The sequence below is a fragment of the Capricornis sumatraensis genome, chromosome 2 (assembly GCF_032405125.1).
Source record: "Capricornis sumatraensis isolate serow.1 chromosome 2, serow.2, whole genome shotgun sequence".
Taxonomy (NCBI): domain Eukaryota; kingdom Metazoa; phylum Chordata; class Mammalia; order Artiodactyla; family Bovidae; genus Capricornis; species Capricornis sumatraensis.
In genome coordinates this window covers 95,052,676-95,069,555 of record NC_091070.1, presented here as the reverse complement: position 1 = coordinate 95,069,555, position 16,880 = coordinate 95,052,676, and the positions used below count along the sequence as shown (strand labels likewise).

The 16,880-nt window shown below is 41.0% G+C and overlaps 1 protein-coding gene across 1 annotated transcript in view; it reads right to left on the bottom strand.

Moving 5' to 3' along the window:
- The window catches only part of SFXN1 (sideroflexin 1), a 55,746-nt gene that overhangs the window by 27,055 nt on the left and 11,811 nt on the right, over positions 1 to 16,880 (bottom strand). Inside the window, exon 2 of the mRNA XM_068966639.1 lies at positions 10,671 to 10,843. Coding sequence (XP_068822740.1) covers positions 10,671 to 10,834 — 164 coding nt within the window. The 5' untranslated portion in view covers positions 10,835 to 10,843. The remainder of the gene's footprint in view (positions 1 to 10,670; positions 10,844 to 16,880) is intronic.

The following is a 16,880-nucleotide window of genomic DNA, read 5'->3' as shown; positions in this document are numbered from 1 at the left end:
GCTGCTAAAGAACTCCGCATTGTCCCTTCTATGGTCGTTTGGCATTTGAAACAAACTGGAAAGGTGAGAAAGCTCGGTAAGTGGGTGCCTCACACACTGACCGCAGATCAAAAAACTGTTGTTTTGAAACATCGTCTTCTCTTATTCTACACAACAACGCACCATTTCTCAACCAGATTGTGATGTGTGACAAGAGGATTTTATATGACAACCAGCAACGACCCGCTCAGTGGCTGGACTGAGAAGAGGCTCCGAAGCACTTCTCAAAGCCCAACTTGCACCCAATAAAAAGGCCATGGTCTCTGTTTGGTGGTCTGCTGCTGGCCTGATCCACCACAGCTTTCTGAACCCCGGTGAAACCACTACATCTGAGAAGTGTGCTCAGCAAATTGATGAGATGCACGGAAAACTGTGACACCTGCAGCCCGCACTGGTCAGCAGGATGGCCCCCGATCTTCTCTATGACCACACTTTGCACACCAAACACATCAAAAGTTGAACGAGTTGGGCTACAAAGTTTTGCCTCATCCACCACATTCACCTGACCTCTCACCAACCGACTACCACTTCTTCAAGCATCTTGACCCCTTTTTGCAGGGAAAATGCTTCCACAACCAGCAGGAGGCTTGGAAAACGCTTTCCCAGAGTTCATCGAATCCCCACGCATGGATTTTTATGCTATGGGAATAAACAAAATTATTTCTCGTTGGCAAAAATGTGTTGACTGTAATGGTTCCTATTTTGATTAATAAACATGTGTTTGAGCCTAGTTATAATGATTTAAAATTCATGATCAGAAACTGCAATTATGCACCACCTAATAGTTTTAATTTTTAAAGGAATCTCCATTCTATACACTCCCACCAACAGGACATGAGGGTTCCCTTTCCTCTATATCCTCACGGAAAGTTGTTGTCTGTTGTCTTTTTGATTCTGACAGGTGTAAAATGATACTTCATTGTTGTTTTAATTCGCATCTCCCCTGTGATGCTCTGTATCTTTCTATATGCTTGCTTGGTATTTCTATATTTTCTTTGGTTGAGTGTCAGCCGTCTACTCAAATCTTTGGACCATTTAAAAACATTGGGTTTAAAAGAATTCTTTTCTCTTCTTGATATAAGTCTCTTACGAGCTGTAAGTTTTGCAAATATTTTCTTCCAGTTTGTGAACTGCATTGTCGTTCTCTAAACAGTGTCTTCTGCTGTGTAGAGATGTAACTTTTCCCTTTTTCTTCATGCTTACAGCCTAAGGAATCTTTGCCTATCCCAAAGTCATACAGATTTTATCTTGCTTTCTTCTAGAAGCTTTATAGTTTTAGCTTGTATATTTAGGGTTATCATTCATTTCAAGTTATGTTTATGGTTTTAAGGATTAAACTTTTTTTAATATGAAAATCCATTTTTCCAGACTCACTCATCAAACAGAATATTCTTTCCCTATTGAATTATCTTGAGAATTCTATTTTGGGATCCCCTATTCTGTTCCACTGGCCTATATACCTATCTTTATGCTATACTGTTTTGATTACTTGAGCTTGATAGTAAATCTTGAAATCAGGCATTTAATATTTTTGTTGCTACTGAAAATACTACATGTAAAATTTCAATTTCCAGTTATTAGTTGTTACTAAATAGAAACTCTCGGAGAAGACAATGGCACCCCACTCCAGTACTCTTGCCTGGAAAATCCCATGAATGGAGAAGCCTGGTAGGCTGCAGTCCATGGGGTCGCACAGAGTCAGACATGACTGAGCGACTTCACTTTCACTTTTCACTTTCATGCACTGGAGAAGGAAACGGCAACTCACTCCAGTGTTCTTGCCTGGATGGCGGAACCTGGTGGGCTGCCTTCTGTGGGGTCGCACAGAGTCGGACACGACTGAAGCGACTTAGGAGCAGCAGCAGCAGCAAATAGAAACTCAACTGATTTCTGTATATTGATCTTATATCTCGTGATTGAGCGAAACACGCTCTATTTGCGGTTTTGGTAGATTTTTCCTACACCGATGATCATGCTTTCTGTGAATGGTGACAGTTTTAGTTCCTTTCCTGTCTATACATCTTTTATGTTGCTATTTTTTCCTACTGGACTCCTAGCTACTCAGCAGAATGCTAAATGAAAGTAGTGACTCGTGAACTCTTGGCTTTGTTCTTGATCTCACGGGAAAAGTCTTCATTCTTTCATCATTAAATTTGGTGTCTGTTGTAGGGTTTTCTTAGATGTACTTTATTCCTTCTATTCCTAGTTTGCTTAGAGTTTTATCATGAATTGATGTTGGATTCTTCTGTCTGCTTTTTCTGCATCTATTGAGATGACCATATGTTTTTCTGTCACAGTCTACTAATACAGTAATTTCCAAACGTTAAAATGAAATTGCATTGTTGTAATAAACCACATTTGGGTTCTGCTCATTTTGGGTATTATCCTTTTTATATATGGCTAGATTTAAGCTGTTAATTTTGTTGAGGATTTTCGTGTCTATGGTAATGAGGGACATTGGGCTGTAATTTTTTTCTTGCAATCCCTTTGGCTTTGCTGTCAACAGTGTCATAAAATAGATGAGGAAGACTTTCCCCCTCTTCTAGTTTCTGGGAGAGTTTGTGACGGAATTGGTATTGTTTCTTCCTATGAAGAAATGGTTTCTTTCACCTGTGATGCTAACTGGTCTGAGAGATTTTAGCGGGAAAGTTTTATATTTATTTATTTATTCCATCTTTCTCTTTATTTTTTATTCATCTCATTTCTTCCTCATTCCTTTTTTCTCTTGCCTTCTTTTGCATTGAGTCAATTTTGGTAATTTGTATGTTCATAGAGGGTTAGATATTTTACCAAGATTTCTGAAATTTTTAGCAAAGAGCAAATAGTAGGGTTTATTTTTGTATTTCTGTTTCCCATAGGAAACTTCCTTATCCTCTTGCCATATAGTTTGAATTTTATGCATTTATTTCGTATTGATTAGATGTACTAGAGGCTTATCTTTCTCTAGGTTTATCAAAGAACTAGTTTTTACATTTATTTTTCTATTAATTTCTGACTTTAAACAAATACAAACTTCCTTCTGTTTTCCTTGAAAAGCAGTCTATGGAGCAGTTAACAAAATGTACTCTGGAGCCAGACTGTCTGGGTTCCTGTGCTGGCTCTGTCACCTAACAGTGGCAGGACTCGGAGCCAGCTAACCTTTCCTGCCTTAGTTCTTTCATCTGAAAAATGGGCACATGAATAGCATTTACTTTTGCTGTGATGCTTACATGAGAGCATGTAAAGTGCTTCAGGCAGTCTCAGCCCACAGCACGTGCTATGTGGTATTGCTATTTTCTTTTTATTAGCTTGCGTTGCTCTTTAATTTCTTAAGCTGAAGTCTCAGTTCATTTGCTATCAGCCTTTAATGTTTAATCAGAGGGACACGTAAAACTATAAACTTCCCTTCACAGTACAATTCTGGCACAATCCCCTAAATTTTGATATTAATTTTCTCATTATTTTTACTTTGTGATTTTACTCCTGGTTTTTCTTTTCATACAGTTAAAGGGAAGTACTGAACAATTCTGATGTGATTAGATGACTGTGTTTAATCAAGTTCTATCTGTATTTCTAACGGTCTTTTCTTTGTGTATTTGATGCAACATTAACTGTTCCATGAATACTGACCATGTTCATTTTCTCAATATCAATTTTTTTCTGATCTATTTGCCCTGAATTGAATTTTGTCTGGTTTTCATACAACTTCCTTTTTATTTGCAGTTACCTCTGTCCTGCTTTGTAATGTTAGCCATTTTTATTACCTTCTGTTGGGTTTACATTAAAGTGGCATTGTTGGAATCTCACGAAAACTACAGATTATTGGTATTCACACTTCCTGAAGCTATACTATACATGATTCTTCTTTGACACCAACCAAAATGGCACCCCACTCCAGTACTCTTGCCTGGTAAATCCCATGGACGGAGGAGCCTGGTAGGCTGCAGTCCATGGTGTCGCTAAGAGCTGGACATGACTGGGCGACTTCACTTTCACTTTTCACTTTCATGCATTGGGGAAGGAAATGGCAACCCACTCCAGTGTTCTTGCCTGGAGAATCCTAGGGACGGGGGACCCTGGTGGGCTGCCGTCTATGGGGTAGCACAGAGTTGGACACGACTGAAGCGACTTAGCAGCAGCAGCAGCAACCCTTTGCCATATCCTCCCCAGAAAGGTCACAGATAATTTGTCTCTTGGTGGAAGAAGGAGAACTCTGGGGTATGTCTTAGCCATTAATTCAACAATTGGTTTTACAAATGAATACATATGTCTTATATATAATATTACATATAATACATATAAAAGCAGACGTGATTAAAGCAGCATTACCCCTAATCCCCAGTGGAGCAGGCCCAGCCACTTTATGACACAGATAATTTAAGGGCTTGTATGAAAAGAGAAAATGAAGTGTTGAGAGATTCTTGGAGGAAGGCACCATATTTCCCCCTTTGCAACAACCTCATACAGAGGTGAGTCATGCAGCTAGAAACCCTCATGCATTCCTACTGGGATGCCACATCACTGCTGAGCTTTTTAAGTAGTTTTTACTCTATTTTAAAGCCTCTGATTTTAGTAGAGGATTTTGATCCTTTTTTACATGCATTGTTATCACTGGGCTATCTGGTCTCTTTTATCTTATTTAAAGTTATTTTTAACACTTTCATGTCAGGTTTTTGGTTTTATCTTTGGTCACACTTATCACACAGTCGGTTTTTATGACTTCGGGATTTTAGACCTGCTGTGCTGTGCTTAGTCGCTCAGTGCTGCCTGACTCTCTGCAACCTCATGGACTGCAGCCCGCCAGGCTCTTCTGTCCGTGGGGATTCTCCAGGAAAGAATACTAGAGTGGGTTGCCAGGCCCTCCTCCAGGGGATCTTTTGAACCCAGGGATTGAACCCAGGTCTCCCGTACTGCAGGTGGATGCTTTACTGTCTGACCACCAGGGAAGCCCAAGGCATACTACGATTTAACTTGACCACGGTCACCGTTAAGATTCTCAAAACCATTCTACAATACAGGGCATTTCTCTAATATGGTGAAGAGCCAAACCACAGGCTGAGACCACCTCCTAGTTAAAATGGGCTTCCCAGGAGGCTTGGTGGTAAAGAATCTGCCTGCCAATGCAGGAGATCTGAGTTTAATTCCATGGGATTGCAAAGAGTCGGACATGGCTGAGCAACTAAGCACATAACTATTTACAATAAATAGTTGGTATACTTTTAATTCCTCCTCTTCTTTTTTTTTTTTTTTTGTTGATACTACAATCTAGGGCTTTACATTCAGATAGATACTACTTTTTTTTTTTTTTACAAAACATTTAAAATTTCTCTTTGTCTTTACAATGCTTTATAACTAGAAAGTGAAAGTCGCTCAGTCGTGTCCAACTCTTTGTGACCCAATGGACTATACGGTCCATGTAATTCTCCAGGCCAGAATACTGGAGTGGGTAGCCTTTCCCTTCTCCAGGGGATCTTCCCAACCCAGGGATCAAACCCAGGTCTCCTGCATTGCAGGTGGATTCTTTACCAGCTGAGCCACAAGGGAAGCCCTTATAACTAGAAACACAACAACCATTTCTATTCTAACTATTTCAGCATTTATCACTAGTCTATATTACAGCTTCCTTATTTTTTAAAATGTAATAAAATATACATAACATAAAATTTACCACCTTAACCATGTTTAAGGGTATAGTTTTAGCGTATTAAGCATATTCATGTTATCGTCCAACTCTTGCCACCATCAGTGTTCAGAACTTTTTCACTGTCCCCAACTGAGACTGTATTCTTCAAACAGTAACTCCTGATCCTCCCCATCCCTAGACCCTGGCCATCCCCATTCTCTTTTCTGTTTCTATGTATTTGCTACTTTAGGCACCTCGCGTAAGTGGAACTATGCAATAATTTGTCCTTTTATCTCATTGAGCAGTGCCTTCGAGGTTTATCTGTGTTGAAGTATGTGTTACATTTGGAAAACTCAGCAGTGGCCACAGGACTGGAAAAGGTCAGCGTTCATTCCAATCCCAAAGAAAGGCAATGCCAAAGAATGCTCAAACTACCACACAATTGCACTCATCTCACACACTAGCAAAGTAATGCTCAAAATTCTCCAAGCCAGGCTTCAACAGTACATGAACCATGAACTTCCAAATGTTCAAGCTGGATTTAGAAAAGGCAGAGGAATCAGAGATAATTGCCAACAATCATTAGATCATCAAAAAAGCAAGAAAGTTCCAGAAAAACATCTATTTCTGCTTTATTGACCATGCCAAAGCCTTTGACTGTGTGGAACACAACAAACTGGAAAATTCTGAAAGAGATGGGAATACCAGACCACCTGACCTGGCTCTTGAGAAACCTATATGCAGCTCAGGAAGCAACAGTTAGAACTGGACATGGAACAACAGAGTGGTTCCAAATAGGGAAAGGAGTATGTCAAGGCTGTATATTGTCACCCTGCTTATTTAACTTATATGCAGAGTACATCATGCGAAACACTAGGCTGGATGAAGCACAAGCTGGAATCAAGATTGCCGGGAGAAATATCAATAACCTCAGATATGCAGATGGCACCACTCTTATGGCAGAAAGCAAAGAAGAACTAAAGAACTTGTTGATGAAAGTGAAAGGGGAAAGTGAAAAAGTTGGCTTAAAACTCAACATTCAGAAAACGAAGATCATGGCATCTGGTCCCATCACTTCATGGGAAATAGACGGGGAAACAGTGGAAACAGTGTCAGACTTTATTTTTTGGGCTCCAAAAGTAAATAAATAAATCAGATGGTGACTGCAGATGGTGACTGCAGCCATGAAATTAAAAGACACTTGCTCCTTGGAAGAAAAATTATGACTAACCTAGACAGCATATTAAAAAGCAGAGACATTACATTGCCAACAAAGGTCTGTCTAGTCAAAGCAATGGTTTTTCCAGTAGTCATGTACGGATGTGAGAGTTGGACTATAAAGAAAGCTGAGAGACAAAGAACTGATGCTTTTGAACTGTGGTGTTGGAGAAGACTCTTGAGAGTCCCTTGGACTGCAAGGAGGTCCAACCAGTCCATTCTAAAGGAAATCAGTCCTAAATATTCATTGGAAGGACTGATACTGAAGCTGAAGCTCAAACACTTTGGCCTCCTGATGAGAAAAGCTGACTTATTTGAAAAGACCCTGATGCTGGGGAAGATTGAAGGCAGGAGGAGAAGGGGACGACAGAAGATGAGGTGGTTGGATGGCATCACCAACTCAATGGACATGAGTCTGGGTAAACTCTGGGAGTTGGTGATGGACAGGGAGCCCTGGCGTGCTGCGGTTCATGGGGTCACAAAGACTGGGACACGACTGAGCGACTTAACTGAACTGAGCAAGTGTCAGGATTCCCTTAGTTCTGAAGGCCGAGTAGTACTCTACTGTGTGAATAGACCATGTTTTATTTTTTCATTCATCCTTCCGTGGACAATTGCATTGCTTCTACCTTTGGCTGCTGTGGGTAATGCTACTATAAACACCAGTATGCAAATATCTGTTTAAGACCCTGCTGCCTCTTCTTTTGGATATGTGCCCAGAAGCAGAATGGCTGGATATATGGTAATTCCATTTTGAATTGTTTGCAGAATCACTACATACTATAGATTTCTTATTTTTGAACTCAATTTTGCTTTATTTCTTGACCTCATAAAAAGGATTGATGAAGAATCTATTTTTTACATTTTTTAAGACTTTTTTTTTTTATGTGAACCATTTTTTAAAGTGTTTATCAAATTTGTTACAATATTGATTCGGTTTTATCTTCTGGCTTTTTGGCTGTGAGTTCCCAGACCAGGGATCGAACAGGCCCCTCTTGCATTGGAAGATGAAGTCTTTATCACTGAAGGGCCAGGGAAGTCCCCAGGAGTTTATTTTTGATGTATATTTTTCTGTTGCCTCTCTAAACAGACGCTCTGGTGTAAAATTCCTCAGTTGCGTGCTTTCTCCAGGAAACGCAGCACATTTTTTGCTGCCCTCACGTGCTCAGTGCATAGATGAAAAGGTTGACTTCCGTGTCATTTGTTCTTTTTTTAAATAACTTTTTTCCTGTTTTGGCTGCTTATAACATTTTAAAAAGTTTCTTTGCAGAAAAAGAAAAGGAAAAAAATTTCCATTTTGCGGGGATCTCTGCCTACAACAGGGTGAGTTTAATTTCCAGATATTTCACTACAGGAAAATTCTTCATTTACTTAATATTACTTTGTTCGCATTTTTCTAATTTCTCCTTGAGAAGCATCAATGAATTATGTCTTCATGCGCCATCCTCTATTCTGTTGAAATACAATCTTTTTCACACTCTCACTTTTTCACCTGGGTCAGAAGTTGACAAGTCACGTCCTATTTTTAAATGGCTGGGAGGCTAACAATGGTTTTTCCATTTATAAAGGGTGGCAAACACACAAAAGAATGACTGTAGGGCTCGCAAAGCGAAAATATTTACATCTGGCCCTTCGCATAGGAAGTATGCGACCTTGGATTCTCACCCTTGGAGAGTGACTCCGGTTTACCCCCGGCATCTCTGTGTCTGCTTTTTCTTGGTACCACTGCGGTCCTGAGTTCTCCACCACTGGCTCCAGTGAAGGTTTTAATTTTGCTATTACCGGTTTAGGGGCTTTGCGATCTCCTTCATGGCTTCGTTTCAACTCCTCTAGCTGTCTTTCCTCTCTACCTCTCTTCTTTTCTTGGCTTTGGTTCCAGAATCACAGAACATTTCACTTGTCGGAATTCCCGAAATAACATTTCTGCTCTCTTCCGCTGCCTCTTTTCTCAGGACTTGCTCACAGGGCTCCAAGACGTTCTCTGCCTAGGAAGGCCTCCTTCTGCATGGCTGCACATGCCAGGACCTGGCCAGTTCAGTGCTCGGCAACAGTTTGCAGACTGCCCTTGGCTTCCCTGACTACCCACGTGACAGCCAGGTATGCACCCTGCATGCATTATCTATGGCACGCTGAGGCTTCTCATTCACACTAGTCCAATTCTCAGCTTCTGACTTTCCCTGAGAGCAGGAGTCAGAAAAGTACTGTCTGTGGCCTATATGGCTAGCTAGCTAAGAGTGTTTTTCCTATTGTTTTTTAAAGGATTGTAAAACAACCAACCAACCAAAAAGCAAACAGCCAAGAAATCAGCAAGAACAGACAGAACATGCAGAATAAGATGGAAACCTTCTGTGGTCCACGAAGCTTCCAACATTAATATTTCTTAATGGTCATTTATCTATCAGGAAAGCTGCACGTCCATCAACAGATGACTGGATAAAGAAGATGTGATATATATGTGTGCGTATATATGTATATATATATATATATATATATATATATATATATATATATAGTTGACTCATTGGAAAAGACCGATGATGGGAGGGACTGGGGGCAGGAGGAGAAGGGGACAACAGAGGATGAGATGGTTGGATGGCATCAACGACTCGAGGGACATGAGTTTGAGTAAACTCTGGAAGTTGGTGATGTACAGGGAAGCCTGGCGTGCTGTGATTCATGGGGTCGCAAAGAGTCGGACACAACTGAGCGACTGAACTGAGCTGAACTGATATATATATATATATATATATATATGTGGAATGCTACTTATCATAAAAAAGAATGAAATTTTGCCGTTTGCAGTAGCATGGATGGAATTGGAGGGCATTATGCTAACTAAGTGAAATATGGCAGACAGAGAAAAATGAATACCGTAATTATCGCTTATCCGTGGAATTTAAAAAATACAACAAACCAGTAAATATAACAAAAAAGAATCGGGCACACAGATACAGAGAACAAACTAGTGGTTATAAGTTGGAGGGGGGCAATATATGGGTGGAAGACTGGGAGGTATAAACCACTGGGTGTAAGACAGGCTCAAGGACGTATTTCAAAACATAGCATACAGCTATTTTGTTAATAACTGTAAATTGAGTATAGCCTTTAAAAATTGCATTAGAATTTTTTTAAATGAATGAAAGTTGTGACTATTGCCCTAGAGCTCATGCCTCTTCTCTACCTCACGCCTGGCTCTTTGAACTGACAAAATCCATCCCAAACCTACAAACCATGCCACCAGCATCCTTCCCATCTGAGCTACTACATGTGGGGTTTATTCATTGAGGCTTTATCTAAGACGAAGTGACCAACGTACCCTAATTCCTGACAACTTGGTTTTGTAAGAGGCGGCTTCCACCTGGAGACAGAAGGATGTGGGTTCAGGGGGTAGCGGTATCAGAGAGTGGGAGGCAGGGCACCTCACAGGTGGGCACTGATGAGCTGGATGATGGTTGTCTCATATTCAGGTTATTATGAACCTTGGATATTTCTGTTAAGGGTCAGCAATGGGGTACAAAACCTGTCTACTTATTTCTCTCTTTTTTTTTTCTTTTGATAAAAAGGACTCAATTGCAAAAACATGTTGAAAACTCTCTAAGGGAAGGGTTAAGACAAGAGGCCACCAGGACGGTCTATTAACACATTACATCAAAAAGCACTAGTGTTATGGGGAGGGAGGTGGGAGGGGGGTTCATGTTTGGGAACGCAGGTACACCCGTGGTGGATTCATGTCAATGTATGGCAAAACCAATACAGTATTGTAAAGTAAAATAAAGTAAAAATAATAATAAAAAAAAAGCACCAGTGTTACCTGTAATCATGGACTACCTTCCTCGCCGCCTCCAGTTGCTCGTTGGTCAACAGAATGTTCCTGGGATCAGTTACAGTGAAGAAATGTTTGGCGCGTCCAATGAAAGTGCTTTGATCCCATCGAGGTTCCTTGATGTTAATGTTTGGTGGAAGTTCTCCAGACATCTTCCTGGACTGGAGAGGATCAGAAAGACAAGCTGATTTAAGATTTATAATGTTACCATACATTTGGAAACTTTGTAATTACACTAAAGAGTTACGGACACTTCAGTTTACGAAAATGACTTTGTAATAAATGGCAGAGAGACAATTTAAGTCCAAACCTAAATTTGTTTGCAAAAATTCAGTTCAATTCAGTTCAGTCGCTCAGTTGTGTCCAACTCTTTGCGACCCCACGAATTGCAGCACGCCAGGCCTCCCTGTCCATCACCAAATTCCGGAGTTCACTCAGACTCACATCCATTGAGTCAGTGAAACCATCCAGCCATCTCATCCTCTGTCGTCCCCTTCTCCTCCTGCCCCCAATCCCTCCCAGCATCAGGGTCTTTCCCAATGAGTCAACTCTTCGCATGAGGTGGCCAAAGTACTGGAGTTTCACCTTTAGCATCATTCCTTCCAAAGAAATCCCAGGGCTAATCTCCTTCAGAATGGACTGGTTGGATCTCCTTGCAGTCCAAGGGACTCTCAAGAGTCTTCTCCAACACCACAGCTCAAATGCATCAATTCTTCGGCACTCAGCCTTCTTCACAGTCCAACTCTCACATCCATACATGACTACTGGAAAAACCATAGCCTTGACTAGATGGACCTTAGTTGGCAAAGCAATGTCTCTGCTTTTGAATATGCCATCTAGGTTGGTCATAAGTTTTCTTCCAAGGAGTAAGTGTTTTTTAATTTCATTGCAAATCTTAGTTGATCCTAAACAAATTTCAATAATTTCCCACACAGTTGTTTTTAAAAGGACATACTATTTCATCATCCCTTACTTTTGAAAACCTATCCTTTAGAAAAAAATTAAAATATGGAAAGTCAGAAATAACATCAACAGTAATAGGCACTGAAGCTTGAAATTCTTTTTCTGGGTGAAAGAACCAATGTCAAACTACTGCTGCATTCTGGTTTACTAAATCTGTTACTCCTACAAGCAGAAGTGACTAATGCAAAAAAAGGGTCACATGCTAACAATTCTACAATTAAAAAAAGATTCAGATTCATTCAGCCTTATTCAGCATAAAAACCACCAGTCAAAAATGAAAAATTATGCTCTTCAATCTAACAGGGTCATAATGGGAAAAACACATTTTGCCAACCCTATGAATAGTCATAACATGGGAGCATGTAATTTTTCTCATAAAGTACTTATTTTCTGGCTAAGAACCCTTACTTTTTTCTCAAGTAACTAATTTCTTTCTCTGAGTAATATATGTTTATTGTTAGAACTGCTCTGTATTGTTGTAATACATGCTTACTGTACTATTTTGAATAATATAAGCTTATGGTAGAAAATGAATAAAGAAAATCTACTATAATTTAGCTATTCGGAAATAACTATTGTTGCTCTTTTTGTATATTTCTTTGCAGATATTTTCTATACAGGTTATCATCTAATTAAAACAAATAACAAAGTTGATCTCATACTTGGTATTTTAATATCCTTACTATTTCTTGCACTTATTTCATAAGCACTCAAAAGTTATGACCAACCTAGATAGCATATTCAAAAGCAGAGACATTACTTTGCCAACAAAGGTCCATCTAGTCAAGGCTATGGTTTTTCCTGTGGTCATGTATGGATGTGAGAGTTGGACTGTGAAGAAAGCTGAGCGCTGAAGAATTGATGCTTTTGAACTGTGGTGTTGGAGGAGACTTTTGAGAGTCCCTTGGAATGCAAGATCCAACCCGTCCATTCTGAAGGAGATCAGCCCTCAATGTTCTTTGGAAGGAATGATGCTAAAGCTGAAACTCCAGTACTTGGGCCACCTCATGCGAAGAGTTGACTCATTGGAAAAGACTCTGATGCCGGGAGGGATTGGGGGCAGGAGGAGAAGGGGACGACAGAGGATGAGATGGCTGGATGGTGTCACTGACTCAATGGACGTGAGTCTGAGTGAGCTCTGGGAGTTGGTGATGGACAGGGAGGCCTGGCGTGCTGCGATTCATGGGGTCGCAAAGAGTCGGACACGAGTGAGTGACTGAACTGAGCCGAACTGATGGCACTAAATATTCATTTGGGGGTATTTAGCAACACCTTCAAAGTTTATGTTATTTTCAGTTTTTCACTATGAAAAGTAATGCTGTATCACTGTCTACTAATGTTTTCCCTCGTAGCTAGTGACTTCCTTAAACTGTATCTCTCTATATGATATTAGAAGGTCAAAGGATTTGATCACCATTATGGCTTAAACCACTGCTTTCTCATACTGGTTTCCTCTTCTTACATTTCTAATATTGGTTCTTCTAGTAGCTTTCTTTTCCAGGTCATTTTTTCATTAAGTTTTTTTCAGTGCTTCACTAGATTGTAGGTGTTTTAAGATGTCAGTGCCTGTCATTTAAACTTTATTAGAATCTCAAATTAACATGTATCATGGCCCACTGGATCCAAACCAAGCATGTTAGGCCCGCAGATACAAGCAATGTAGTGTGTGTGAAATAGCTGGTCAGGGAGAGTGAGAAAGTAAAAAATTAGCCCTGTTATTCTTAAAGCAGGCTGAGATGACAAACAGATAAAGTCAGCTGTGAAGTTAACGGGAGACCATATTTCTCCCAGGGGCTTCCCTGGTGGCTCAGACAGTAAAGTATCTGCCTGCAATGTGGGAGACTCAGGTTTGACCCCTGGGTGGGGAAGGTCCCCTGGAATATGGGAATGTCAACCCACTCCAGTACTCTTGCCTGGAATTTCAGCAACAGAGGAGCCTGGTGGGCTACAGTCCATGGGGTCACAAAGAGTCAGACATGACTGAGCAACTAACACTTCCTTTCATATTTCTCTGAAACTCATAATGCAGCTAAAAGGTGTCATAACAACCCCATTTTTGGGGTGACCCTGCTTTCTTATCTCACTTGTGGATAAGAAACCTTGTTCTCCATAATCGCAGACTGTCAGAGACTTTGTTGTTTGAAAAAACAATATTCCAAGTCTTTCTTAACTTTGCTGTTTCCACAGAAACAAGGTCATGGGGCTACTTCATAGTCCAGAGCTTCACAGCCAGCCCTGATCTGCTGCTGCTGCTAAGTCACTTCAGTCGTGTCCGAATCTGTGTGACCCCATAGACGGCAGCCCACCAGTCTCCCCTGTCCCTGAGATTCTCCAGGCAAGAACACTGGAGTGGGTTGCCATTTCCTTCTCCAAGGCATGAAAGTGAAAAGTGAAAGTGAAGTCGCTCAGTCATGTCCAACTCAGCGACCCCATGGACTGCAGCCCACCAGGCTCCTCTGTCCATGGGATTCTCCAGGCAAGAGTACTGGAGTGGGGTGCCATTGCCTTCTCCAAGCCCTGCTCTGAGTCAGTCATAATATTGCTTCATTAAGCTTCCCTAAATTCCACTGTTCTCCAAGATGCTCTGAAAGACCTCTCTCTTCCTTAGTTGTTGAGACAGCCCCCGTTCCCCCACTGTTATTTCTCTCACTGAAATACAAGTGACTCTATTTAACTAAGGTTTGTCCCTGCTAGTTTTTAGCCAGTTCTGAAGAGGTGGCAAGAATACACAGAAGAACTGTACAAAAAAGATCTTCACGACCCAGATAATCATGATGGTGTGATCACTCATCTAGAGCCAGACATCCTGGAATGTGAAGTCAAGTGGGCCTTGGAAAGCATCGCTACAAACAAAGCTAATGGAGGTGATGGAATTCCAGTTGAGTTGTTTCAAATCCTGAAAGATGATGCTGTGAAAGTGCTGCACTCAATATGCCAGCACATTTGGAAAACTCAGCAATGGCCATAGGACTGGAAAACGTCAGTTTTCATTCCAATTCCAAAGAAAGGCAATGCCAAAGAATGCTCAAACTAACGCACAATTGCACTCATCTCACACACTAGTAAAGTAATGCTCAAAATTCTCCAAGCCAGGCTTCAGCAATACGTGAACTGTGAACTTCCTGATGTTCAAGCTGGTTTTAGAAAAGGCAGAGGAACCAGAGATCAAATTGCCAACATCCGCTGGATCATGGAAAAAGCAAGAGAGTTCCAGAAAAACATCTATTTCTGCTTTATTGACTATTGCAAAGCCTTTGACTGTGTGGATCACAAGAAACTGTGGAAAATTCTGAAAGAGATGGGAATACCAGACCACCTGACCTGCCTCTTGAGAAATCTGTATGCAGGTCAGGAAGCAACAGTTAGAACTGGACATGGAACAACAGACTGGTTCCAAATAGGAAAAGGAGTACGTCAAGGCTGTATATTGTCACCCTGCTTATTTAGCTTATATGCAGAGTACATCATGAGAAACACTGGACTGGAAGAAACACAAGCTGGAATCGCGATTGCCGGGAGAAATATCAATAACCTCAGATATGCAGATGACACCACCCTTATGGCAGAAAGTAAAGAAGAACTAAAAAGTCTCTTGATGAAAATGAAAGAGGAGAGTGAAAAAGTTGGCCTAAAGTTCAACATCCAGAAAACGAAGCTCATTACATCCGGTCCCATCACTTCATGGGAAATAGATGGGGAAACAGTGGAAACAGTGTCAGACTTTATTTTTTTGGGCTCCAAAATCACTGCAGATGGTGACTGCAGCCATGAAATTAAAAGACGCTTACTCCTTGGAAGAAAAGTTATGAGCAACCTAGATAGTATATTCAAAAGCAGAGACATTACTTTGCCGACTAAGGTCTGTCTAGTCAAGGCTATGGTTTTTCCTGTGGTCATGTATGGATGTGAGAGTTGGACTGTGAAGAAAGCTGAGCACCGAAGAATGGATGCTTTTGAGCTGTGGTGTTGGAGAAGACTCTTGAGAGTCCCTTGGACTGCAAGGGGATCCAACCAGTCCATTCTGAAGGAGATTAGCCCTGGGATTTCTTTGGAAGGAATGATGCTGAAGCTGAAACTCCAGTACTTTGGCCACCTCATGCAAAGAGTTGACTCATTGGAAAAGACTCTGATGCTGGGAGGGATTGGGGGCAGAAGGAGAAGGGGACGACAGAGGATGAGATGGCTGGATGGCATCACGGACTCGATGGACTTGAGTCTGAGTGAACTCCGGGAGTTGGTGACGGACAGGCAGGCCTGGAGTGCTGCGATTCATGGGGTCGCAAAGAGTCGGACGTGACTGAACTGAACTGCTACGATAAAAGAAGTGTCTAAATTTCAAATTAGGGCACCTTTAAGTCATGCATGTCAAGTCCGGAGATACAAGGAAACACTTCAAAGAGCTGGGTCATTGTATGAAGAAATATCTAAATTTCAAATGAGACTATATAAGATATATTATCTATAAAACATATAATAGTAAAATAGAAACACCAATTCATGCCCAGGAAAATAGGTATGAGACTTGTGTGCAGGGACTTAGGGCTCTGCTGAGGGACTTTAGTGACCTCTAGGGGAGTGGAGTGCTGCACTCAATATGCCGGCAAGTTTGGAAAACTCTGCAGTGGCCACAGGGTGGGAAAAGGTCAGTTTTCATCCCAATCCCAAAGAAAGGCAATGCCAAAGAATTTTCAAACTACTGCACAATTGCACTCATCTCACACGCTAGCAAAGTAATGTTCAAAATTCTCCAAGCCAGGCTTCAGCAGTATGTGAACCGTGAACTTCCTGATGTTCAAGCTGGATTTTAAAAAGGCAAAGGAACCAGAGACCAAATTGCCAACATCCGTTAGATAATCAAAAAAGCAAGAGAGTTCCAGAAAAACATCTATTTCTGCTTTATTGACTATGCCAAAGCCTTTGACTGTGTGGATCACAACAAACTGTGGAAAAGTCTTCAAGAGACGGAAATACTAGACCATGTTACCTGGCTCCTGGAAAATCTGTATGCAGGTCAAGAAGCAACAGTTAGAACTGGACATGGAAAAAACAGAGTGGTTCCAAATAGGGAAAGGAGTATGTCAAGGCTGTATACTGTCACCCTGCTTATTTAACTTATATGCAGAATACATCATGCAAAATGCTGGGCTGCATGAAGCACAAGCTGGAATCCAGATTGCTGCGAGAAATATCAATAACCTCAGATATGCATATGATACCATCCTTACGGCAGAAAGC